The sequence below is a fragment of the Drepanopeziza brunnea genome (genome assembly GCF_022702325.1).
Source record: "Drepanopeziza brunnea f. sp. 'multigermtubi' strain 214-2 chromosome Unknown ctg16, whole genome shotgun sequence".
Lineage (NCBI taxonomy): Eukaryota > Fungi > Ascomycota > Leotiomycetes > Helotiales > Drepanopezizaceae > Drepanopeziza > Drepanopeziza brunnea.
In genome coordinates, this window is record NW_027094079.1 from 217880 (window position 1) to 242510 (window position 24631).

A 24631-nucleotide genomic window follows, 5' to 3' on the forward strand; every position below is an offset into this window, starting at 1 on the left:
CTGGTAAGTGAGTTGCAAGCCTGCTACCCCCCACGCTGCTCTGGCGCTTCCCTCCCTCTGGCTTCTGCCGCTTGGCAGCGCACATATCTAACATCTCGCCGTGGGATACAGCTAGGTTCGACAGAAGCGACGAAGCGGAGAGGGTAATTCCTTTGATGGCTCCTCTGATGAACTATCCCCCTCGCACTCTCGCCGCCTAAGCAATTTACGACGATCTAGCAGGAGCAAAAAAGAAGCAGCGAAAGGCGAAATCACAAATATAGTTTGACAGAGAAGATCGAGGCCACAATAAGAGAAAGGTAGCTATCCCCTCGTCAAGAGAGACCATACCCGTAACCCTTTTACTCCAACTGACTGCAGCGAATTGCAGTCTACGACTCGAGCAGAGTCAGAGCGGTGGAATCGCTACTCTATACCTATACCAAGGCTTTGGTACACAAGACTTCTTGCTGTTTGCATCTTCTTCTTACTTACTTACCTATTTTTATCTCACGGCCCGGTCCTTCCCCACCCGTCAGAGCGATGCCATGGCGGAGATTGGCACGAGGTTGGTTTCTCCAGTTCCCAGAAAGGGGCAGAGCGCCATGAGCAACCAAGCTATCCCTTCAATGATTCTCAACCATGCCCCAGAAAGACTTTGAGTCAAGCACTGACAGTATATAGTAGTGGTGACATCAGATTGATCAAGCCAACCTTGGAATCAATCCTATCAGGAGAGCGCCGATCCCATATCACCGTCTTGCATGCTCGAAAGAACTACCATCGAGTACGTAACAACTCCTCGCCTCTCAAGTTGAAGTGATTGGCTGACGATGTGTAGGCAAGAATCGCGCGTCGTCTATATTCCCCCTCGCCAAACAAAAGCTCCTACCAGTACGATAGTCCATGTTAACGGAACCGTTCTTATCCTCAATGCAATGTGGACCAAACAATTCCGGAACTCGAAGCCCTGGAGGCCAAATGGAAGCTGCAGGTCGTCATCCAAGACAAAGAACCCAAGATAAGCACATAGAAATGATTTTAGGCAGCTGGACGATGGGCAGATCGATTACAGTCAAGAATGCCTGCCTGGCGACCTGCCAAAGGATTTGATCTCCCGCCTTGATAGCTTGGTGACAGCTGCTCGAGCGATCAATTTACAGACCTTGGCAATGAAGCGCTACTCGATGTTGCCATTGCCCGAGCGCGCTCACAGGGCGTTATCGAGTGACGCTTTGTTCCAAGGTCTGTCGGCCGCCAACAACGGCATGCCCGGTAGACCTCGAACTCAACCAAGACATGCTCCAGAACGAGTTGGGACTAGTCATTCCTCTAAATTCGCCTCATCAAGCAACTCGAGACTGCTTCAGGCTATGTCATTGTCAAGAAGTGAGGCAAGTACAAGTCGTCTTTACTCTGCTGAACCGCCAATTTTTGGACCAACGGATGGTCTGCTCGAGTAACAGAATTTCAGCTGCACAGCAAGTTGATCTTCAACTTCTCTTCCAAGCTCTTGTATACCTTGGCCACGTCCTTGCAGAAAGAGGCCCTTCGTATCAAAGAGGTTCTCCTTTTGCTCGCGCATGGTTGCTTTCCGATATCCACTTGACTAGGACTCAAACGTCTTCGCTTGCCATCGACTCCAGCTGCGCAAAATCAGATATCCAAGACTGATACTTGCCATCGATCTTCGCTTTGGCCGAGTCCGTCGAATATGCCATCCTCGACAACGCCATCTTCCGCGCTCGCTTCGTCGCCGCCGGATGCATGATCACAGCTTCCAAAACCCCTTCAAGGATAACGAGGACAGCGGCGTCAAGCTCGTGGATCCAGTAGGAGAAGTTCTAGAGAGCTCGTGGGAAGTAGTTTCGATTCGGAACCCCGCAGTGCCATACTAGAAGACGAGGTCTGCGGGCTTGTTGTGCTTGCTAGAAGCAGCGAGAATTTGGTCGGCCATGATTCAGGTCGTAAATTTTCTTGATGAGAAGAGGAGGAATCTCACTTTCCAACCAGCCGACTGCAGATGATGAGATCTTCTCCAGCGACGATGAATTGCTTCGACGATAATGTGACATTGAAATTGGTTTAGCTGGTATTCGCTCCGACTTAAATGAAAGCCGAGGTCGGCTGTCATGTTCCCGGCGCTGGCATGAAGGAGCCATCGTGCATGGACTGGTAAGTACCAGATTAAAGTCCAGCAAGATCGTGTGATTTATACTGAAATCTTCCAGTTCTTTCCCGTGGAACATACAGTTCCACCCTCGGCACATTGATACGTGAGCATTAGCCCCATCGACCCTCGACGGGAGCCGCAAACCTCTCTGATCTGCCACGACTGACGATGGCAGCTTCGCCGAGGTCAGAATTCCGGACCTATACATGTGGGTCGATAACTTAAGGAAGACGAAATCGACCAAGCAGCTCTTGAAGGTAGTGAGTGCCTATAGATCCCCGTTGCAGAATTTTGCTGACGGCCTAGGACTCTAGGGAAGGTTGGTGACACTTTCTCTAGCAGTTTCAACCGACTCTAAGTAATAAACCTTGAAACCAAGGGATGGTTGTTTTCTGAGCCTGAATAGAGGTGATTGAGCCACTGACTCTGACTGACACCAGCTGGCGGTTGACCGTGAGTAGCGAGGGAGATAAGAAGCAGGCTGCAATGAGGGGCAGCGTTGAAGTACTGTAGGTAGATAAAAATTGCAAAAGCTTTGATCTTTAGCCGCCTTCGGGCAGGCGTTCCATGTGACGAGGTGAAGGCAATGTCGCCATCCAAGTCTACCACCAAAGCGTTCACTGACAAGATAGTTGTGCTCCCGAACATGGCGATCTGATACTTCGGCTTGCGTCTCGATTCCAGCAGATTACTAGCAGTACCCCGATCAGAGAAGAAACAGTTGAACGACAAGACATGGGAAAATATCTCAATTGCCGTCTTGTCTCCGAAAGAATATCTCAATATCGGTCATTCGATAATCGGTTTGTTGAGATCCATACGACGATTCAAAGTTTCCTCCACAATCCAAAAATCAGCTTCGGGTAGCCACAGAACAACAATAACACTGCATGCACCGGTTCTCCACGAGCGCCTGCAGTCTTAGGGGGCCGCCCGAGCGAGTGCTGGCTCACTGATGCTTAAACAGCTAAATGCCGCTTGCTAGATACGATAGACAAGAGGCGTCCCTTTGTATGTTTTAAACGTTGTGTGGATGTCCTTGTGCGGATGAAGTTGTAGGGATTGTCTTGTACTGTGCTGCGTTTGTTGGTGTAATTGATATTCAAAGTCTCCGAGTGCATTGTGTTTCCCCTTTCGGGTCAGCGTTATAAGGCGTCTTTCTATGCAGTCCGTCCTGCCTTTCATGCTGCGTTCAGTTCTGCCTTTGTTATGCCTTCTCTTCCTCCTTCAAACAGCCAAAACTCAGCCCACGATGGGCGAGTGCTACACAACGTCAGTAACAACAATATCGTTCCAAACTTTCAAGCCAGAAACAAATACCGCATCCCGAGTAGGAGATCCAGGACAAATCTCATAGACTAATATATAAACAATCTTGACCCTTCCTAGTCAAAACCAAATTGAATTGGTGCCGATGACCAGGAAGATGAAAAGAAAAGCCCTATCGGGGCGAGGCACAGTGGCCATGAAATCGAGCGGGCTGAATTTTTTGATAAGCAGAGGGGAAGAAAGACGAAGAAAAGAAAGAGAACAGCCAAGTCGGCTTCATGCGCGCGCATAGCGAAAAAAAAAATACTGTGAGTATCAGCGGTCCAACAGAAAGGAAGGGGGGGTTTAGAGAACCGTGCATTTTTGTAAAATGGCGTATTTTCCCCTCATTTGTACAGCGGCAATCTTTTGCAAACCAATCAGCATATATCATGTGTCCTGCAAGCAAGCCCAACGCCTTGGAATTGACAAGCCTGGGCCAAGGCTGCAATTCCGTCCATCCTTCATCCATGCATGAGTATCTTATACAGCCAGCCAGTCTCGGTATCGGTTCAATTTCGGGAATCGATGGAGTGTTGTTTGTATACGGAGCGAGGTGTCTTAGTAGACATGAAGCTATCACCCTTCACCAGAAGAATCTCCAGTACATGAACAGCACGATGAATAAGCCCAATCCACCAAGCGGTCCGTACTGCTTCAGAAGCAGCTCCCAGTTGATCCTCACGGCGGCCTTGCGGTACTTGCTTGCGTCTTCTCGCAGGCGGGAGCTGACCTCGCCCATGCGCTCCAGGCTGTCTCCGCGGTACAGCAGGTCCTCAATGTTCTTCTTCATAACCTTGGTGACATCGCTGAGCTCGTCGTTCAGCTTGTCCAGGTTCTGCGTGGCGCGCGTGTCCGAGTAGGTGCCCTTGGTGCGGTTGATGAACGTGTCGAACTCCATGAAGGCGTAGGGGCGCATGGTGGGCGAGAGGAGCTGCTGCGAGGGGTAGGTAGTGCTGAACTCGTTGGAGAGGTCCGAAAGGTAAGTGAAGGCAAGCTTGCGGGGGTATGAGTGCGCAGTGATGCAGAGGTAGATGATGTCTTGGAAGATGAGGTAGCTGGTGATCTGTCAGATTTTTTGCTTTTGCTTTTGCTTGTTTTGCTTGAAGTTCGGGTCTCAAGAAATAATGAGAGAGAGTAGGGAAGCTGTGATGGTGTGGGAGTTCTAAGCTTGATCGAGAGCCATTTGCTTTGTGCACTTGAGGATATTGCAAAATGCAATCCCATTTGTGGACATGGCCCAGTAGCCATTCTGTCCAATTTGGAGGGAGGGAGACTGCTGCATGGCTATTGTATGACAAAGTCATTGGCACATGGAGTGGGAAGTGGGAAGTTTCCTCGAAATGTCATCCCCGAGACTGCTGCTTGCCCAACTCTCGCTGGTTGCCAAAAAGAAACACGCCAAAATTCCCTCGGTGTTTAAGTCCTTGTTCATCAAGGCAAGAGCGGTTTGCTTTGAGCATATGAAGCAATAAGAAGGGATCGCTGTTGCAAGATGGCAGAAACTTCTCCAGGCAGGAGCATCCAAGCTCACTGCTGAGCATGAAACCTCGCAAGGCAAGGGATTTCTTCACAGATAAACCTCTGCTCTAGGCATTCCAGTCTATCCTCCTCCATTTCCTCCAACGTCAAACGTATGAGGTTGTGGTACATACTGAAATGTGTATTGGCTGCTCTCGACGGTGGCCTGCGACTCGGAGGTCCGATTCAGTCTCCGGAGAACCTGCTTGACTTGGCTCTTGACCTCATCGAGAGATGAATCGTTCTACAAATTCTGTCAGTATAATTACTCAATAAATGGGTGGGGTTTGCGCACTCCCTCGTCGGCACAGAGCATGAGGCCTGTGGGCTTCAGTCAGTCGCTGCAATTCCTACTCATTTCTCGTAAGCATACCATCCAGCCGAGCGATTTGCGTGGCGTATATCATCTTGAACTCGTGCTCGTGATCTGTCTTAGAAAGCCAGAATCCTTGAGATCGTCGAGGCTGCGCTGCGGCGGCGAGTGTCGTTGGTTGCTTTTCGCGGACTCGCTTGGACTGGTCTCGGTATGTCTTCGCGGGACAGGGAGAGATCTAGGTAACAGATCTTTGTTTATTTCAAAACCGTTGGGCGACAATACAGATGTGGTTCGTGGGTTTCAAGGAGCGTGGTGTTTGTATCGTTATCGTCTAGACCAGATCTCAATAAATCAGCCTCGTCACGGAATTAAGGTCGGACCGAGGAGGCTGGACTTGCTGCCTCGGAATTCGGGCTCCTTCCTGAAGCGCGACACTAGTTCGAGGCGTGACCTGAGCTAGCAGAGGCGCGACGACAACACGGTCTACTTTGTTTAAATTTCATAACCTCGACCTCAACTTCTTTTTTCTCCCACATCCCACATCCCACATCCCCACACGATCTTGTACATCACTGCTCCGCGAATCAACGGCCAAGCGGAACTGAAGCGAGTCCATCGAGACTCTTTTACGCTTTATATTTTCGTGTAACCCTCTTCCGGCAAAGCAAAGTCGCGAAAGCGCCATAATAAAATTATGCCTCATGCAACCAACGAGAATGGTATCGTCCCAAACGGCGTCATCAGAAACAGCGTTGTCAACGGCGTTGTCGCGAATGGCATCGTTAGGAGCAGTATCGCCGAGAACAGTGTCGCAAACAACGATCACTCCCTCCATCAAGTCCCTCCTACTCGCCCAAGCAGTCCTCTGGCCCCAATAGTCCCCCTCCGTGACATCGCTGAGGCCCCTTCCCGCAGTGAAGTGCCCCTCCCCGCTGCTGTCACGACTTCACAAGCACCCTTCTTTGCTGAGTCCCCAAGAGTCAATGGCAATCCGAATGGAGTCACCGATGGACCAGTTAGCAATGCGCCTCCTGGTGTCTATCTAGTAAGTTCCAATACCCCCGAATGCTCTACTACTACCGACTGCTATCGTGCACATTCTAATCCCGCTGAAGAACCCCCACCGAGAGCACCTGGGTGAGCATAGGCTCGCGCCAGCGTTCGGCAACGGTCTTATTCCATCTTCCTGCACTGACAATGTCTACGCGCCTACCCCTTACAACTCGCCAGTTACTCCAACAACTCGCAGTCCAAGATCTACTACTCGATTAGGCGCACGTGAATTTGGAGGCGGCCCTAAGAAAAAGATCAAGTTTACAATCAAGTCTAGATCAAGGTCTGCGAAGGATAGGCTGCTAAGTGATCCAGAAACGGCGGTTGGACAAGGCAACTCACCTCTTTACGATGAGGATGTTCTGGTAAGGGTCACTATATTTTCCGGGTACTTTCCATTACTAACCTCGAGGCAGGCTATTCTTGATCACGACCATGCCAAGCCGGTTCTCGCTAATGTCCCCACTGATGAGGGTACTTTGGGTGATGTTCTGTACAGTCTCGCATCGGAGGAACTGAAGCTGGCAGCCAACGACTTTAGGCAAGATGGCATCTCTGGACTCAACGACGGAGACTTCCTTGATCAGGCTTACGAGGCTCATGTTCGGAGAGGTCGCGGTGACTTCGAGGATATGCTGGAGACGAAGTTCAATACCAAGTGGGCCACGGGGGAGTGTGCGAATGGACACTAAGATGGTTTCATATCTCCGCTGTGTATAGTTACGGTCAATTCGCGTCCTTGCTGTTCTTGCGATACCTAGGAAGTCCTCTGCTCCTTGAAGAAAGGATCAATTAATCAATCAATCATTGCTCTTGCATCATACATCCATCTCAGTCCCTACGAACGTGAAAGTGTGCTGTCTCGCCTCTGATACTTTGGTCTTGCGATTCTCGATATTCTAGGATTCCGGCTTCGTATTTCCCTGAACCACGAATGCGGCATTTAGAAAGTCACCAACAAAAGAAAAACTTGGCCTTTTCCCCCCCCCTTCCCTCTCGCCCTGAAACTTTTTGACTTCTCCAGCACCGACGAATCAAGCTATTCAATAACAGGGTATAGAATGTATACAAATGTGACGTGACTTAGTGGATACCAGTCTCCTCATCGAGAGTCCTCTTACGTAGTACGTACGACTCGAGTGGCCTTTATCTTCAAGGCATTCAATCAATCCCGACCTATACTATTTACAAAAGAGTTTCGATGTATGTATTTGCTACCACCTAGAACTCCGAGCTGCTAGATTTTTTTCATCTCTTGCCTATTGAATCCATAGATGTGAGTACGGTCTATAATTGGTTATTTCGCTTGTAGCCATTCAGAATTAACACTCTTGCTCCAGTTTCTGCACTTTAGGTCAGTCTTTTATCGAGCCGGTATTAGAATAATGCTTTTCTTATTGACCGATGTGTATTAGTATATCAGCGGCATAGAAATCAGCGACCTTTTTTCCCAAAACTCCAGGATTAGTATGACCAGGGCAGCGGAGCGAGCTCCTTTTATAACCAGTGATGTTGTAGTCATTGTACTGCAGGGTAGCCACACGTAAGAGATTAACTTCAGCATTCTTCTCTCTTTCTATATCGTGTCCATTTTATGCTTTTCAGAAAATCAAGTTAGATTACTCAAAGAACATATTAATAGCTTCTAAGATCATAGTCCCTAGTTCCGAGGCTAGATATATATACTGTATCGCATCTTTCCCGTCTGGAATATATCAACCCGGAAAGTACTTCTTCTCGTCCTATCAAATAGTCGGTAGAGATCAGACGTCTCGCACAGAGATTCGATCAGGATACTGGGATACATTAGGACAGTGTCATGATGGTGGGTGGCTAGTTTGTGCTGGTAACATTACAACACGCCAACCGCCAGGCTCACGAATTACGTATTCCAGAAGATTGAGAACGTCTTCTAAGTGCAAAGTACTTTCCAGACTGGGCGTCCTCGGATGGTCAATCCCCATACAGTCTCTGGATACCTCTTCCGCAAGATTAAGTCGAGCCGTCTTTCATCCAGCTTAACGATAGGCTTAATCAGAAACTGGCAGATTGCGCGCGGCCGAAGAATTTTGTATCATCCCGGTCGATATTCGAAGTTTCGGCACTGGCTTTACTTTTATATCATTCAGAGTGCTAGTAGAGCGGCTAGGCTAGATTCCCTACGCCACATTGGCAGTGGCTTGCAAGCTCCGGATAAACCAATGGTGTTGGAAATTCGGAAGATTACACGCTGTACTCGTAGGGCTTTGGGAATCTTGGGATACATTACCTTTAAAAGCTCAAGGGATAGTACATCAACACCATTAGAGTAAGTTCTTTGAAAGGACAGGGGTCGTTGGGTGGATGATAAGGCTACCCAATTTCAGTATGGAAGCTTCATTTTCTCGACTCTTCAAATTAGTTACCCTTTTTGAACCGCATACACAAACCCTTGTCACGGCATAAGGTGCTTCGATATCAACTGATTCAACTCGGTTCTTAGAGGCCCGGAATCCTCGCTCGGCTTCTCCTATTTCTCGAATAAATAAGTCTCTCATTTCAACTTCCTGTCAGCACCAGTACGGCTCTACTACCTCGTCCTCCATACGCCTGCCTCAACGGCACCATCCGGAACCCCCTTCAGCAGCTTTAGCGCCTCCCCAACTGCAACAACCTCAAGGGCGATAAGCCAGATCTCCGTTTTGGCACTACTTCACCCAGATCTCGACACAGACACAAAGAAAGGAAGAAACCTGGCTGCGATAAAAACGCGTATCCGCATCCCTTTACTTTTCCCCTTCCTCAAAAATGAATTCCTTTCCGCAGTAGCCAATCAGAACTTCACCTTTCCCCTTTTCCCAATCCCCCAAAAAGCTAGTCAGCAAACCAGACAGAAATCTCAACCACAGAAGCGCAAGAAGAAACTATATTATAGAATCGCAAATGGTTTTATGGTTTCGTATGCATTAGCTTAGCAGGTACCTACCTAGTCCTGTACCTACAGTACACCCTGGAGAAGGGTCCAAGGTCCAAGGTATAGAGTCTCTACTGTAAAACCCCCTGGTTATCTACCCTCAGGGTGTGACTGTTATAATTAGTTCTTCCCCTTTACGAAGTATCTTATTCGCTCCATACAAATACATCTCGCTTAGCGAGACGGACAAGCTCTTAAGAAGCCCCAATCTCTTACATAGCATTTCAAAGAAACTCCTTCTAAAAGTGTAGAAGGAGTTACTTGCGACCTGTACCTAGCTCCAGAGAGTACATAGAAACAAGATACCATTTAAAACCTAATCGTTTGCAGTTGCAAGAGACGACGTGAGAGAAAGAGACGTTTGATACCGGCGAATCAATACTTAACTTTACTTGAAAAAGCTAATTGAGAGCGTGGTACTCGGATCCGATATGACGATATGCGATAAACGGAAGGAAATGGTGGCTAAAAGGGAGCCAGTTATAGATCCCGTAGCTAGCTACTATTCCATTCTTACTTGGAAAAGCAAGCGTCTTGGAAAAGCCAAGACATGGAAATATGCAACAAAACGTCAAGATCGAGTTTCTTATGGGCTGGCTTCGAGAACGCATACTTAAGTTACCTACTTAACTATTGGAAACCCCCTTCCTCGACACCTTCATTCTCCATCTCTTCATTGCTCTCTTCTCATACTTCTCTTCTCATGCTTCTCTTCTCATGCTTCTCCTTTTATAGTTCATATATCTACATCTATCTATAAATCTACAGCTCATCATGCTCATCTCCCCCCTCTCCCACCTCTTCTAACGTCCACTTCCCCCCACTCAGATCCGGCATCCCCATAATCTTCACCACCAAGCTCGTCCAGCCGGTGAAGTGCTGCGTGCGCTGCCCCTTGCCCGTCTCGGGGTTGTACTGTTCCCACGCGAAGCCTGTCTCGGCCCAGGACTCGTACACGGTCTTGACGAGGTTGATGCGGAGCCGGCTGTACAGGTCGGTGGCGGTGCTCTGGTGAGGGCCCGGGGTTTGTGCGTATTTCTGTGATGCAGGAGGCGGTCAGCAAATGATTACGAAGACTAGGAAAGGAAAATAAAGGGGGCTGGGGAGGGAGTGTGAAGTTGAGAATGTGAGAATGTGAGAATGTGAGAATGTGAGGATGGGAAGAAAGGGGAAGAAGGGGGGGACGGGCTTACCAAGAGTTGCACCACAACAAGATAATTGAGGTTCATCCAGATCGGGCCTCTCCAGTAATTTTCATCCGTGCCGTAGAATTCATCCTGCAGACTCAAACTTCTAATACCGTGGTCACTCCACAGCTCCTCTTCGTTCCCAATCAACTTCAACACGTGACCCAATTTCTCGCTCTCTGGGTCCAACAAGCCCGTCAAAAACGGGAAGAGGGAAATATACCCCTTGTGGCATACCAACGAGTGTTCCTCGTAGTCGTCAATAGTGGCATCGCAGTAACAATTTTCTTTCTTGCTCCAGTGCAAGTCGTCGATGTTGCGCAGGATGGCGGTTTCGGCGGTGGTGAGTTCCTTTACATCGTCCGAGTAGTCGAGGAGCGTAGCGATATTCTTGAGCGACTTGGTCATCATGCCCATCCAGGACATGAGGTCAACGTGCAGCTCTCCTGGGTGCGGTGGTTGTGGACGAGGGTAGTCGTCGAGACCACTGGTGAGGATGTGACGCGGACTGCGGCCTCTCCAGCGGTATGCTTCTTTGGTGGAGAAGGCATCGCGTTCGTAGGTCTTCAGATCGCCGGATTGCGTCTTCTTGTACCAGAAGTAATGTGTTCGTAGCTTAGGGTAGAGCTCACGAAGGTAGTGGAGGGCAAGATCTAGGTCTTTGAGGTACACGGAGTTGGGCTTTGCGCCGAGACTCTCCGTCGCTGTGGATGGAGAGCCGTTCATAGCTTGAATTTTGCTGATGAAGTTGTCGATTACGAAGAAGAGGGTCGGAGGGTTGGCGTAGTGCGGGTATTGGACCTGGAACTCGACTGGGACTTTGCTGCGAGCTTCGTCTCCGAGGATTTGCTCGCGGCCGATCCACCCGTCTTCATCCATGAGATTGAACCAGCTCTTGACGATTTCGAGAGCGATATCCAAGTCCCAGTCTACGATCGGCATCAAGTGGAACCCTTCATCCCAGAGGAAACCACGGGGGAAGAATGGCCTTGAGGGAACGGTGGTGAAGAGTTCCGAGGGGCCCTCAAGCTTCTCTTGCTTCTTGGCTCTCGCGGCAGCAGTCTCCATCCAGAAATTCTCGCCGTCTTCATCGTATTCTGGAGCGTACGATCTATCAACGAGCGAGTCTCCATAGAAATACCCCAATCCTCCAAGCAAATTTGAGAACATGCTTCCAGCAAATCTCTGGAGCTTCTCGACACCAAACGGCGGCTGAGGATCAAAAGTAGCCACAAATCGATCCCAGAACCCCTTCGAGCTTCTCGCCAGAATCTCACTAACGTCCTGGCTCGTGTATTCCTTCTCGGCTGAGCCACTGTTGAAAATAACATCAAACTCAAAGTCCCCTTCAAACACCTTCTGCACCAAATGTAGATTTCCTGGTCCAGCCTTATTCTCAATAGTGTACAGCTGGAACGGCGGCGGTGGGTTCTCCTCGCCAAACCTGTCAATGTACTTGTCAATCTGCACCTTCAACATCTTGAGCAGCACCCCCTTAACCTGCCACAAGGTCGTCTCTACCGCCTGAAGCGAATGCACAATCGTGCGATCCAGCGGCTTCTCCTCATACGACGCATGCTCAGTCTTCGGATGGTTTCCTCTGCCCGTTGTAACAGTAACTTTGTACTGTCCCAATCCCTCGGACTCACCCTTCAGCGTCACATCGCCTTCATAGCCCAGCTCCTCCGGCTCATTTTCGATCTCGAGACTGCCGACTCCTTCGAGGGAGTTGTACCACACCACAGTACTTTTCAAGTCCAGAGGCGCGCCTTCGCGGACTTTGCCTCTAACACGTACAGCCCAGCCACCACCGTTACTCCCACCAGGAATCTTAACAAACGTGGTTTTGATGTCAATGCCATTCCCCTCATCGTAGATCGTCTGCTGGCCTCCAGTCCGCGCATCGTACTCGTCCCAGCCGTAGCCTTTCATGTTGTCGCCCTGCTCGCACGTATGCCTAAAGGCTGCCCCATCGACACCCATCAGCCCAGTTTCTCTAGCCTCCGGCCTACATCCTCGGCGGGTTTTGTTCCAAAACACAATTGGAAATCCCTGGGTTCCAGAGATTCTGGGAGCGCCCCAACTTACAGTTCTGCATAATCTCATAACTATCCACCCGGCTCCACATCAACCCACCCATCAAGCTCTTCGGGATCCTGGGCCTGACCCCAAAATAAAGGTTCGGGCGGTATGGGCCCCATAGTAGACTCTCGTTGCTGTTCCTCGCGACCTCATTGTAGAGGATCGAGGCATCGTCGGCCGCGGCGCATATTGCGAGGAGGGCTGCCACTGACAGGCGCAGGGTGTTGGGGAGAAGCATTGCGCTCTCTTCAGTTCGGTAGAGGATGGCTTACCAGAGCTCCGGGGAAGGAATTTGGAGTTCGAGAAATGGATGTAGAGAGAAAATTACGGAGTAGAAGAGGAGAGCAGGCTGAACTTGATGTTAACACCGTTGCAGGATTCTTGTGATTTAGCCTTACGAGGCTGCAGGGGAGGCTACGCTTCTGGGCTGTTTTAGGTAGGTAGATCACGGAGAAAAATCACAGAAAGATGTGGCCTTTGCCTGTGTATTGGGGAAACCCATTCTTGTTCATGAGTTCATCCGGCTTCTACTGACAAGCGTTATCCGAGTATTGTTTGTTGTTGGGAAGCCACCGCAGGCGAGCCGAGTACCAATGCCCCCATCTCTCTGAAGCCAATACCATGTCATATTGAGCCTCCCTCTTACAGTACGCATAGCATGTTATACGCAATCGCGTGCCCCTTTAACTCTCCCTGGTAGGACTGAGCGGCCTATTGAATCCACCCACCCGATTCATGTACTGCCTGTACTCAGTCTTCTTCTCCTTCCTCACAGCATACACATCATTTCCCTCCACCTTCTGCTGATGTGTCGTACCAAAACCCCCAAAGCCCATCATCGCCTGCATAGCCGCCATCCCATCATCCTCAATCACGATATCATCGTCATCATCCTCCTCCACTAGCTTCTTTGCACCTTTCTTCCCCTTCTTCCCTTTCTTGCCCTTTTCGACCTTTACTTCTTCGCCAAAATCCATCCGCTCATGGTCCTGTCCGCTAGCTGCAGAATTCTTCACTTCAAGAGACACAGGCGGTGTCTCGGTGCGGGCTTTCTGTGACTCGGATTCGGATGGGTGAGGGTGATGCGGGTACTCCTTCTCGGCCTCAATGCTGTTCCTGATTTCGCGCTCTCGCTCTCGCTCCCGTCGCGGACTTCGACTCCTACTCCTCGTATCCCTCTTTCCCCTCTCCCTCTCTCTCTCCCTCGGCCTCGTCTCTCGTTCTCGATCTCGATCCCTCCCACCATCTTCACTCGCACCGTCAGACCTAGCTCGAAAAGCAACGGCGATATCCGCAGTCTTCGGAGCACACGTACCTCGTTCCCTATCACCCCTGTAGTCCCTCTCCCTCCCTCCATCTCGTTCTCGCCCACCGCCATAATCCCTCCTCCCTCCTGTCCTACTGTCCCTCTCACCCTCATCGCGTCTACCCCCTCTATCCCGTCCATCTCTTCCCCTCGATTCCCGGGGCGACCGACTTCGGTACCTGCGCTCGCGCTCGCGATTCCGGTCATCTCTCCTGTCGCTGCCGCGCTCTTCCCGCGGACCGCGTGGTGCTGAGCTTGAGGCTGCGCGACGCTCCGATTCCTCCCACATCTGCGTGCTGTCGGGGCGGCGCGCGCGTTTGTGTGGCGGTTCCGCCATCTTTGCTTATATGCGATTTCGAGTCTGACTGGTCGTGATGGGGATGTGATATTGTGGAGATGTTGCGAAGAGCTGGATGTCTATGAGCTAGAGCTACTGTAGTAGCGAAGCTGGAATTTCCGACAGGGGTTGACGATCACGTGTATATATGATCTTCCCGGAAAGAAACCTGTATGCCTGTTTAACTTCTCTTCCTGCGCTTGCTTACATAGAAGAACTACTTACATCGTTCTCCTTGTCCTCAAGTATCATCTCTGCCCATCCATCCCTTCTCCTTCGCAAAATACCAGTTGTTATCTGTGCAACCCATTCAAAATAAGCAATTGCAAAACGCCTTTGCCCGCCCCGGCCGCCTTTTCCTGAAAGAGCAGCATTGTTGTTGACATTCTACTATACCAGGACATCCACGATCCATCTTCAAAGGAAAAGGAAAACGAAAAACACACACATATATCCACATACTTATCATCACCCCATCTCCTCCTCCTCTCCTCCAATCCAAGGATCTGAAAGCGGGAGGCCGGCGGACCGAAAGGCGAAGACATCAAACATCAAACACAACCTATAACCCTCTTCCCTCCATCTAGTAAACTCCAACCGTTTCCAACGTAAAACGGTCTATGGCCCGACCGACTCATTGATCGATCCATTAGTGAAAGAGATGTTGCGCAGATTGATCATGGATCCGTCGCGAATGGTATGGTATTTTCAAATTCAAAGCAGAGGCGGGAACGTCAGTCGCGTAAGAGAGTCTTGGTGTTGGCGTTAGAGGTATGATTTAATTTCTATTTCTATATATATCTATATATTTATTGGCGGGCTGTTGGTATGAGATTGTTGTTGTTGTTATTGTTGTTGCAATTGTTATCGTCGTCGTCACCGTCATTAAATCCCACCAGGTTGGCCAGAAGAGCTTGAATAGGACCTCTTTCTCTTGTTTTACTATCATACTTCCTTGTCACTCCCATGCCGAACGAAATATCGCAGCGGTAGACCGAGAATCGAAATGTCGCCCGAATTTTGAAAGCCACAGAAGGAGCCTCCTCCCTTGGCCATTCAGTCACTCACTCGTCGGTAGTCCGAACAAGCTTTCCATCCACCGCTGCCATGCGGTTCAGATCGCAACTTTCCTCTCCCTCCCTCTCTCCCTCCACCAGTACGAGGAGTCCGCTGCAAACAAGAATGCCTATCCCATGATCATGGCGCGTTTGAGAAGCAGAAACATGACACGGCGGCCCGCGCTCCGCGCGTTTTGGCCGGGCACCCATTCTCCTGACTAGCAGTTGCGATTTGTATTCCGACTCGTACAAGTAGGCATCTCTATCCACGGCTCTTGGCTGGCATCTGAACCTTTGCTTTGTGTGACGCATGAGTAGATTTTTCTTCTCCTCTCTTTTTCACATCTCGAATCTCAAAGAATCCTAGAAAAACTTTGTTTTCTGAGTGTGATTTTGGTCTGAGGTTCTGAGGATATTAGGATCGATAACTCGCTCACTCACTGTACGAGCGATATCATTTATCGTTTTCCTGATTCTGAGAGGGAGAGAGGAAGATATATGCCATCATGGCGGGGAATTCGATGAGCCTAGCGACGCGGGAGGAGAGGAGGCCGTGGCTGTGGGAGGCCAGGTCCTCGACCTGGTTTATCGTCCTGACGGTTTCGTCGGGTGTCTTTACTGTAAGTGCCTCTATTCTCGGTCGGTGGACCGGTTGTTTGAGGTGTGGATGTGGGAGCTGATCTCACTTCGCAGGACATGTTCCTCTACGGGGTCATTATCCCCGTGATCCCCGACGCAGTAGTATCTCGCGCAAACGTCGCGCCTGAGGACCGTATGTACACCTTTCATCCATTCCCTCTGCCCACTACTCTCGGAGTCTCCCCAAAACTCTGCTGTGGTGTTGTGTAATTTCGTGTTCGTCTGTGGGAACTGAGAAAACACAGATTAACAGTAACACAGGCCAAGACTGGGTCGCCATCCTCCTCGTAGCGGAAGCAATAACCTACCTCGCTACATCCCCTCTCTTCGGCCTCATCGCGGACCGCACTCGCTCCCGCAAGATCCCCTACCTCACCGGCCTGATTCTGCTCTCGCTCTCACTCGCCATACAAACGGTTTCACACTCCACTACGATGTACATGATCGGGCGTGCACTTCAAGGTGCGAGCGCAGCAGCCGTATGGGTCGTTGGACTAGCTATTGTCTGTGATACCGTCAGCTCGAAAGAGATTGGCAAGTACATGGGATACGTCAGCCTCGCTATAAGCGTCGGAGAACTGACGGGCCCGTTGCTAGGTGGCGTCGTGTACGAGTATGGCGGATACTACTCCGTGTTTGGGATGGGCTTTGCAGTGTTGGGGATTGATGCTGCGTTGAGAGGCATGATGATCGAGAGAAAAGTTGCCGAGCAATGGCTTTCCGGGTCCGACCGCAAGCAGGCTGATGCTCAATTCGGGACACCCACGGTAGTTCCTCTGCTGCAGGCCTCCCCAAGTGAGACTTCAGAGTCGAGTATGGAGGCAGTAGCTTGGAGGACCAAGAGCTCTCACACAGGCGGCGGCAACGAGGAGGCTCCTACGAGGCGGAAAAAGGATGAACTCAACATGTTGTCTCTGCTCAAGATTCCCCATCTCCTCTTCACACTCTGGGCCTGCATGGTCCCAACCCTCATCCTCGCCGCCTTCGAATCTGTACGGAAATCCCCCTTATCGTTCTCCACCCCCTACCCTTACCCCTACCCCTAACCCTCGCTAACGCAACCTATCAGACCCTCCCCATAACCGTCTTCAAGCTCTTCAACTGGTCCTCTCTCGGCGCCGGCTTGATCTTTATCCCGCTCACCCTACCGTCCTTTCTCTCCCCTATAACCGGCGCCCTCTCCGATACCTATGGCTGTCGACTCGGCACCACCTTCGGCTTCCTCGGGATGGTGCCACCGCTCGTTTGCCTCCGGTTCGTGGAGGACGGCAACACGCTCGCCCAGAAAATGCTGCTGTGCGTGCTGCTCGCCATCGTCGGCGTGATGATGACGCTAGTGTTTGCGCCGACCATGGCCGAGGTCGAGCGGATCGTGGCCGGGAAAGAGGCCGAGATTGACGACGCTGCAGAGGGTGACGGTGGCGCGGACATGGGCCGGTGCAGGGCCACGGCCTACGCGCTGCTCAACATGGCGTACGCGGTCGGGATCCTCGGCGGGCCGGTCGTGGGCGCGTCGCTGCAGCAGGAGGGCGGGCTAGCGATGCTGGGCTGGGTGCTGGGACTGATGTGTGTCGCCTCGGCCGTGAGCTCGTTCCTCATGGTTGATGGCTGGATCGGCGTCGGTGTGAAGCGGCGGAAGACCCCGTCGTCGTCGTCGTCGTCGTCGTCGTCGTTGAAAAGCAGCGTGAGAAGTGTCCGGAATAATAGCTTGCCTCTCAAATCAGACCACCTCTGGCTGCTCGAGGATGAGGAGCCGGGGTGGCATACGTAGGTAGATAATTAATCGTAATTAATCTGTACTTGCACTTGTCCTTGTACTTGTACTGAAGCGCTATAATCTCGAACTTGAAAATCATCATCATCATCATCATCATCATCATCATTATCTGACGTCGTGTTGATGAACGTACGCACAGAGTGAACTTGGTCTAATGACATCAAATCACGTTCCACGGTGTCTTTGGTATATGGACAGAAATCGCGTTTCCCAGTAAACAGGAAGTATAGGGACTGGGTTTTACGGAGAATGGTGTTTTGGAGGTTGTACATTGAGATTTGAGATTTGAGATTGAGATTGAGATTGAGATTGAGATCGAGATTGGTGGTCACTGATCTCTTTCATAACCCAATCGATTCCCCTGCGTCTCATCTTATTTCCCACAAGACACGTTTCTCTCTCTCTCTCTCTCTCTCTCTCTCTCTCTCTCTCTCAAACCTCCCTTTCATATCTCATCTTCCTCATCATCAAAGTCCTCCCGATCCTCCTCGCCCATATCGTAGAGGATCCTCCCTCCCTCCCCGGGACCGGCGGCTCCGCCCTCCTTCTGCGCGTCAAAGTACGGCAAGACGACGTTCTCCCTGTCCCTCTTCTGCTTCTGCGTCAGCCCGAGACTGAACGTCGTTGCCATTTCCATTTCCACGTCCGTGTCCTGCTCTCCCGGCCCACCGGCTCCAGATCCAGATCCTGGCGCGCCCGAAGGCGTAGAGGCGTAGAGCGGGTGGTCGTCGAGCAAAACGAACTCGGCGAGGCCAGCGGCGGGTGAGGATGATTTGCTGGTGGTTCTGGCGGGAGTGGTAGCGGTAGCAAGAGGGGGGGAGGGAAGGAGGAGGACGAAACTCTCCAGCACGCCTCGGCCGGAGCGTCGTCGGATCTCCATATTGACGACTACACCTTTTTCCTCATCTCTGCAGACACTCCTCCCCAGACCGACGAGGACGCCTTCGCGTTCTTCGTGGATCCCGAAGACGGGTTCCTGGATACTCTTGTCCCGTGCGCGCTTCTGCGCGAGGACATGGGGGAGGGCGGCGACGGTGAGGATGGCGGTGGCGAGGTAGAGGAGGGTGGTGAGCGGTGGGGGCGCGTAGGGCGAAGTGGGGCGTGGGAGAGGGATATCGGTGTGGTATGTGGCGAGGAGGGAGATCTGAGGGGAGATGAGCAGAGAGGAGAGGAATGGGGATAGGTGGTTGGGGTGCGTGGTTGAGAGGGACTGGAGGGTGTCGATTATTAGAAGGTACTCTTGCTTGGTCAGTAGGCGGTCTTCGAGTGGTGAGATGAGATTGACGGACTTGGTAGGGTTGTAGATGGGTTGGGTGCGGCTGTTGGTGGTGGTGGGAGATGGGACAGGATTTCTGTCCGCAGCGCTGCTAGCGGCTTGCGGCGAGCTGTAACGAAGACGTCGATGCTGAACCGGACTTTCTTGGGGAGAGTAGAAAAGGAGACGAATATTATCTTGCTCTTTGAGATCTAGTACCAAGATTAGCAGGGCTTGTCAAGTAGATAGTGTATACTGTGGAGGCACGTGATATCACAAAAAAAAAGATTGGGGCTCTGAGAGAAAGACAGGGAATCCAGCGAAGGACGCTATATATACATATATATATATATATATATATATATATGCGTCTATGTGTGTGTGTGTATACCCAGCAGATCTAGGATAACAACAGTCTAAAAGGAGCGAACATATAAAAAAATGGCATTAGCAAACTCACCTTCGCTCGCCGCGCAAACTCTCGCACAACGGGTCCTCCACTCTGCTCCAAATTATCCAAGACCAGAGTGAAAGGACTTGCATTATCTCTGAGGTTCAAGAGCTTTTGAAACAGCAGCGTATTGTGAGTTCTTCGCTGTTGGAGAGGTGAAGGCGCCATATTGGATACGCTGGTGGTTTTCTTAAGTGATTTCTGGTCATGGATGAAATTCATCGATGACATGGGATGTGAGATATGAGATTACTTAGCTTTGCTCGGCTGGTTCTCGGTTCGCTTAGCGTAAGACTCAAATTTGACCACATCCCCAGGACTCTTCTTTCCGTGTCCATACTCTTCCTTACTCTCCCATATCTCTCTATCTCCCAAGTATTTGGTTGATGAAAAATTATCCGTCTATCTCTCTCGGATTTTAAATGCGGAATCTCACCGTTTCCTACGATGTCCCGCTGAGAACTCGCCACGATGGTAGTCATGGTAGCCGAGAAAGCAGAGACATGGTTGTTAGATTTTCATCACGGAAGCCAGCCAGTACCTCATCTTCCCTCCTAGCATATTGAATTTCATATCCTATCGTTCTCGCTTTCGCCGTCCAGGCTCTTCCCAAGCCGTCATCACACCCCCCTCACTCAATTGCGCTTTCGGAATTCCACCGCTAGCCTTCCTCCGACCGGTCTCTGATCACCGATATCATGTTCCGAATACACTCCACACGACCGGGCTATTCCGAGCCAGACACTGGGTGAAACAGAGAGATGTTCATTTTTGATAGCTATGCAAATTCTTGTTCTTGTTATATGCTCTTTGTTACAGATGAAACATTTGAGCGTTCCAGTGGCTATCAAAGGCGTAAAACAATAGCATTCATTGTTCTTTTATAGCAGCTGACAGATCCCAGAACAACGATAACAACAGCAAAAACAACAACAACTTGACGGATATTAATATGTCCATCCACATGCTTCATTTCATTTCAGTTATCCACAATCTGATTCAATAACTACATCGACAATGTCATCATCTTCTACCATCACCTTCGGCGTCGAACTTGAGTTCAACCTCGCTTACACCCTCCAAGACCAGCCCCCTGACCCAAAGCAGACACGCCAGCTGTATTTCCCCAGTATCCCCGCCGATCACATATATTGGAGGAGTAACTTCGTTCACCCGCTCGCCGGCGGCGTCGAGAAAACCATCAGCGAAGACGACGTCATCCTCAAATCAATATGTGTAAGTCGAACCCTCGCCTCCCTCATCCACAACATCGCCGGCTACCCCGTCCCCGGCGTCTTTGGCAACAGAAACCCCGCCGTCTGGCAAGTAGCCACTGACCACAGCGTGAAAGCCCCAATGCCGACTGCCGCGACGCGCCACTACCGCTGGCTGCCGATGGAAATCAAATCGCCCGCGCTCCCCTTTAGCGCGGCCTCGCTGCAGCAGGTTGCGCACGTGTGCGCGCTCCTCTCGGACTCCTTCGTGGTGGACGCCGGTGTGGAATCAGCCGGCTTGCACGTCCACGTCTCAGCCGGAAGCAGCGGCAGAGGCAAGACGTTCGCCTTCAGCACCATGCACGCGCTCCTGATGCTCCTCTGGACCTGCGAGCCGCAATTCCAGACGCTGCACCCGCCTCACCGCCAGCCGTGCCAGAACCCCTACGCGCGAAGCCTGCGAGCGGCCTCAAGACTGGCTTTTCGCTACCAGAGCCGCCGCGGCCAGCCCCCGACGGTGCTGCAGGGCTTGGCCGAGCTGGCGACGTGCACGACGCTAGTGGGCTTGCTGGACCAAGCGACGCATTACAGCCGGATCAAGTTCATGGCGTGCAATTTCCTCAATGCGTGGCAGTTTGCGCGGGACGACGGGCTCTGTGACGATATTCCCACTGTGGAGTTCCGCGCCCACGAAGGGACGTTGGATGGTGAGAGAGTCGTGCAGTGGGTCTCTCTTATTTGCGGACTCGTGCAGAAGCTCGGGGATATCCACCCGGAGTCCCTGGCGGAGATGCTGCAGGTGGTTGCGAAGTGTGAGACGTGGCAGAAGGTAGGTGATCCTGCCACCGACGCCGAGAACGAGCGCCGCTTTGGCCCGGTGCTTGCGGAGAGCGGCTTCACGGTGATTGATCTGCTGAGCGGGCTCGGCCTGGAGGAATCCGCCGCCTACTATCGTACCCGCTTGTTTCCCGTGACTAATCTTGCGGGCTGTCCTTGCTAGTGCAAAGGAAGTGATGAAGGCGACGCCCCTAAGCTTGATACGAGGTCTGCACGATTCATTGAGGCTGGCCTCTGACTCTGAGGAGGATTCCACGTGGATTCCTCGCTTGACTTGGAGGAGGAACCCAAGTGGATCTCTCCCATTTCATTCTTGTCGGTATGGTCGGAGTGTATTTATTAGTGAAATATGTTTTCCCTCGTAGACATGATGAGTATGAATATGAATTGATCTTCCACTTCCTTACCTGTTTAAGTTTCTTTCCATTTCAATTTTTGATTTCATCTGATATTCAATAACAACAACAACAACGACTAAAATCTAGATTCCGAAAGTCCCAGGCAGCACCCCGCTCCCATCACCCGCGATATCCGCATAAACCATGCCCCTGCCAAAGGTCCCCAGATACACCCGTCCATAAACTCTCGTATCGGCCACGATCCGCTTGGGCCCTCCGTACTGGTGTGCATCATCGTTAATCCGGACCCAGCTCTGGCCGGAATCATCAGAGCGGTAGAGGCCCTGCGCCCCTTCCGTGGCCACTTTGCCCCAGAGGAACAACGCTGGCCCCGTCCCTCCCGGAGCGGGAGCTCCGACAGAGAACTGTGACGTGGTAAGGGAACCCGGCATGGCGGTCCACGTGCGGCCAAAGTTTACGGTATGCCACAGCCCGTCTGAGCCGAGAGGCAGCCAGACCTCGCCCGCTTGGCCAAAGTTGACTACGGGTACCGCGCCCGCCCCGTCCGGCAGGCCGGTCTCTGAGGCCGGTCGGGATGTGTAGGATGCGCCGCCATCTGTGCTGATATACCAAACGCCGGCGTCGAAGGCATAGAAGGTCTGCGGCTGCACTTTGTCGGCACAGAGGTTGCCGGTCTGGACATCCAGTCCTTGGGGCGAGGTCCAGGTCTTGCCAAAATCGCTGGTCGCGTAGGGACCGCTTGCGTTGGCTGGTGCCACCGAGGAGCGAGAGGCCCAGACGAAATACTGCCCGGAAGCGTCGACGGCGATGAAGCCATTGACCCACGTCTGGGTACCCACGCCCGGAACACAGGTGAGGAATTTCACCCAGCTCAGGCCGCCGTCTGTCGAGTAGGCGCCGTTGCCACATCCGTCTTCATATGATACGCCGCTAGCTCCCGAGCGGGTGATGACATTCGGCGCGTTGCCTGCCCAGTCCAGCCCGTCGAGATTGGAGAAGCCTGGGGACCCGAACATCGGCTGCGGGACAGACAAGTTGTCGTGGCGCATGCCACTGATGTCGCCGAGGCCACTGTAGAGATTCGCCCCGTCAGTGGGGGAGATCATGGCCAGCACGGCATTCAGCTCGATACCCTGTGCCTGGATGTACCAGTCGGGCGCCTGGTCCGCCTCCACCCGGTTGAGGTTGTCGGTAGACCAGATGGTGGCTCCGGTGCCGTACATGACGTGATCGGAGTTGAAAGGGTCAATGAGAACGGCCGTGATCCACCATCCAAACTTGGCGAGGCCAACGATGGGGGACGGAGCCCCGTAGCCACCCCATGGTTTCTGCCAGTTGAAGCTGAGCCAGGGGACCGGCGTCCCGTCTTTGAGGGCGGCTTGTTCGATGGGGTGGCCCCAGTAGCCGCCCGTGTCAGGCGGCGAAGAGAGCTGAGTCACGTCTTTCCACGTCGCGCCACCATCACGAGAGAGGTACATGCTATCGAGCGCTGGTCCTGGTTCGCGGTCCAGCGAGACTACGACGAGAGTGTTCGGATCCTTGCCGTCAACACTCAGTCCGCAGTAGCCCCCAGGCGCAAAGGTCTGCGGTGTGAAGGGGGCAGGGGAGGAGTTCTCAGCCCCGGGTGTGATATCGGTCCACTGCGAAGATGTGGTATTGTAGCTCCACACAGAGCCATACTGCACCCCATACGGACCGGGGAAGTCAGCATACGTGACATACAATAGCCCATTGGAAGCCAAGGCGGCTTTCATGGGCTGGGGCCCAGTGCTTGCAGGTGGATGTTCGGGGTCAGTCGTGACCCCTTCCCAGTCCTGTGGCTGTCCTGGAAGCGAGCTCCACGTCTCGCCGCCGTCAGTGGTCACGTAGAGGCCGTTGGGGACGGTCGCTCCCGCATATATGGTGCCCTCGTTCTGCGGGTCGAACAGGACGAACACGATCCCGATGCCGTTCGCGGACGCATCGGGGTAGTTGGTGATATTCGTCCAGGTCGCCGCTTGATCAGTCGACTTCCACAGCCCCTGGGTGCGCGTGCCCATGTAGAGCTCGCTGGGGTTGAAGGGGTTGACGGCCAGCCTCTCGCCGTTGTTACGTCCCAGCTCGTTCGCCCCCATGGGGAACGGCGCCGGGTAGATCTCGAAGGTTGCGCCTCGGTCAGCCGACACGAAGAAGGCCGAGTTGTTCTGGTTGGTGTACTGTCCCTGCGCCAGGTACAGACGATCCGGATCGGTGGGGTCGAGGGCGAACGTCTCGGTCCCTAGATAGTTGACGTCGGCCTCGCTGATGAAGTCCGTGAGCGGAACCCATTGATCTTGCAGCCCGTCCCATCGGTACGAACTCCCGATATCTGTTCTCGCGTACCTGGTGGGCGGTCAGTCTCTCGTAATGTAGCGACCACCTCCCCTCCCTCCGGGGGCCCGAGGATTAATTACATGAGAGCCTGCTCCTTCGGGTGCGCGATGATTCCCGTGATGAACCCGCCACCGGTAATCGCAACCGAACTGTACTTGTACTGAAAAGTTTGGGTCTCCAGTGGGTAGGCAGAGCTGCTATTCTTGCCGTGGACTAGCTGTGCGAGAGCTGCACCCGCAGCGCATATCCGAGCCAGCATCATCATGATTCCTCGAGGCAGACCGACACTACCCGTCGCGATTCGGGGGAAACACCTTCTCCCTCCCCTCGGGGCCGGTCGAAGCTCTTATATAGATCTTGACTTCGAAATCCGAGCATGGAGCAGGGTAATTCGGCGCCCGCATTAGCCGGTATGGATGTGTCCCTATCCTAAGCGAAATTCGAGATTTCGGCAAAAGCAGAGCCCGGTCTGGT

General features: G+C 52.1%; 9 protein-coding genes across 10 annotated transcripts; 3 read left to right on the top strand and 6 right to left on the bottom strand.

The window, feature by feature from the left end:
• Window positions 1-1595: 1595 nt before the first annotated feature.
• Window positions 1596-1936, bottom strand: L3040_008490 (uncharacterized protein; the record flags this gene model as incomplete). The annotated part of the gene is made up of 2 exons (XM_066157076.1): window positions 1596-1823; window positions 1883-1936. The coding sequence occupies 2 exons, from the start codon at window positions 1934-1936 to the stop codon at window positions 1596-1598; spliced, it is 282 nt and encodes a 93-aa protein (XP_066010346.1).
• A 2110-nt stretch (window positions 1937-4046) lies between these two features.
• L3040_008491 (uncharacterized protein) lies at window positions 4047-5388 on the bottom strand (the record flags this gene model as incomplete). Its single annotated transcript, XM_007293511.1, has 4 exons — window positions 4047-4518; window positions 5116-5225; window positions 5277-5302; window positions 5355-5388. The coding sequence occupies 4 exons, from the start codon at window positions 5386-5388 to the stop codon at window positions 4047-4049; spliced, it is 642 nt and encodes a 213-aa protein (XP_007293573.1).
• A 603-nt stretch (window positions 5389-5991) lies between these two features.
• L3040_008492 (uncharacterized protein) lies at window positions 5992-7042 on the top strand (the record flags this gene model as incomplete). Its single annotated transcript, XM_066157077.1, has 4 exons — window positions 5992-6342; window positions 6413-6575; window positions 6666-6715; window positions 6767-7042. The coding sequence occupies 4 exons, from the start codon at window positions 5992-5994 to the stop codon at window positions 7040-7042; spliced, it is 840 nt and encodes a 279-aa protein (XP_066010347.1).
• Window positions 7043-10065: 3023 nt separating this feature from the next.
• On the bottom strand, window positions 10066-12810 carry L3040_008493 (uncharacterized protein; the record flags this gene model as incomplete). The annotated part of the gene is made up of 3 exons (XM_007293513.2): window positions 10066-10341; window positions 10497-12454; window positions 12579-12810. The coding sequence occupies 3 exons, from the start codon at window positions 12808-12810 to the stop codon at window positions 10066-10068; spliced, it is 2466 nt and encodes an 821-aa protein (XP_007293575.2).
• A 445-nt stretch (window positions 12811-13255) lies between these two features.
• On the bottom strand, window positions 13256-14215 carry L3040_008494 (uncharacterized protein; the record flags this gene model as incomplete). Its single annotated transcript, XM_066157078.1, has 2 exons — window positions 13256-13688; window positions 14058-14215. The coding sequence occupies 2 exons, from the start codon at window positions 14213-14215 to the stop codon at window positions 13256-13258; spliced, it is 591 nt and encodes a 196-aa protein (XP_066010348.1).
• A 1564-nt stretch (window positions 14216-15779) lies between these two features.
• Window positions 15780-17683, top strand: L3040_008495 (uncharacterized protein; the record flags this gene model as incomplete). The annotated part of the gene is made up of 4 exons (XM_007293515.2): window positions 15780-15893; window positions 15967-16045; window positions 16174-16904; window positions 16982-17683. The coding sequence occupies 4 exons, from the start codon at window positions 15780-15782 to the stop codon at window positions 17681-17683; spliced, it is 1626 nt and encodes a 541-aa protein (XP_007293577.2).
• Window positions 17684-18134: 451 nt separating this feature from the next.
• Window positions 18135-19563, bottom strand: L3040_008496 (uncharacterized protein; the record flags this gene model as incomplete). The annotated part of the gene is made up of 3 exons (XM_007293516.2): window positions 18135-18928; window positions 18979-19156; window positions 19405-19563. The coding sequence occupies 3 exons, from the start codon at window positions 19561-19563 to the stop codon at window positions 18135-18137; spliced, it is 1131 nt and encodes a 376-aa protein (XP_007293578.2).
• An 849-nt stretch (window positions 19564-20412) lies between these two features.
• Window positions 20413-21609, top strand: L3040_008497 (uncharacterized protein; the record flags this gene model as incomplete). Of its 2 annotated transcripts, XM_066157080.1 has the most annotated exons (2): window positions 20413-20631; window positions 20703-20732. In XM_066157080.1, 2 exons carry the CDS (start codon window positions 20413-20415, stop codon window positions 20730-20732), a joined length of 249 nt encoding a protein of 82 aa, XP_066010349.1. The 2 variants fall into 2 exon arrangements, with proteins under 2 accessions (XP_066010349.1, XP_007293579.2); XM_007293517.2 differs by having other exon boundaries at window positions 20413-21609.
• A 318-nt stretch (window positions 21610-21927) lies between these two features.
• On the bottom strand, window positions 21928-24422 carry L3040_008498 (uncharacterized protein; the record flags this gene model as incomplete). The annotated part of the gene is made up of 2 exons (XM_007293518.2): window positions 21928-24166; window positions 24238-24422. 2 exons carry the CDS (start codon window positions 24420-24422, stop codon window positions 21928-21930), a joined length of 2424 nt encoding a protein of 807 aa, XP_007293580.2.
• Window positions 24423-24631: the final 209 nt, after the last annotated feature.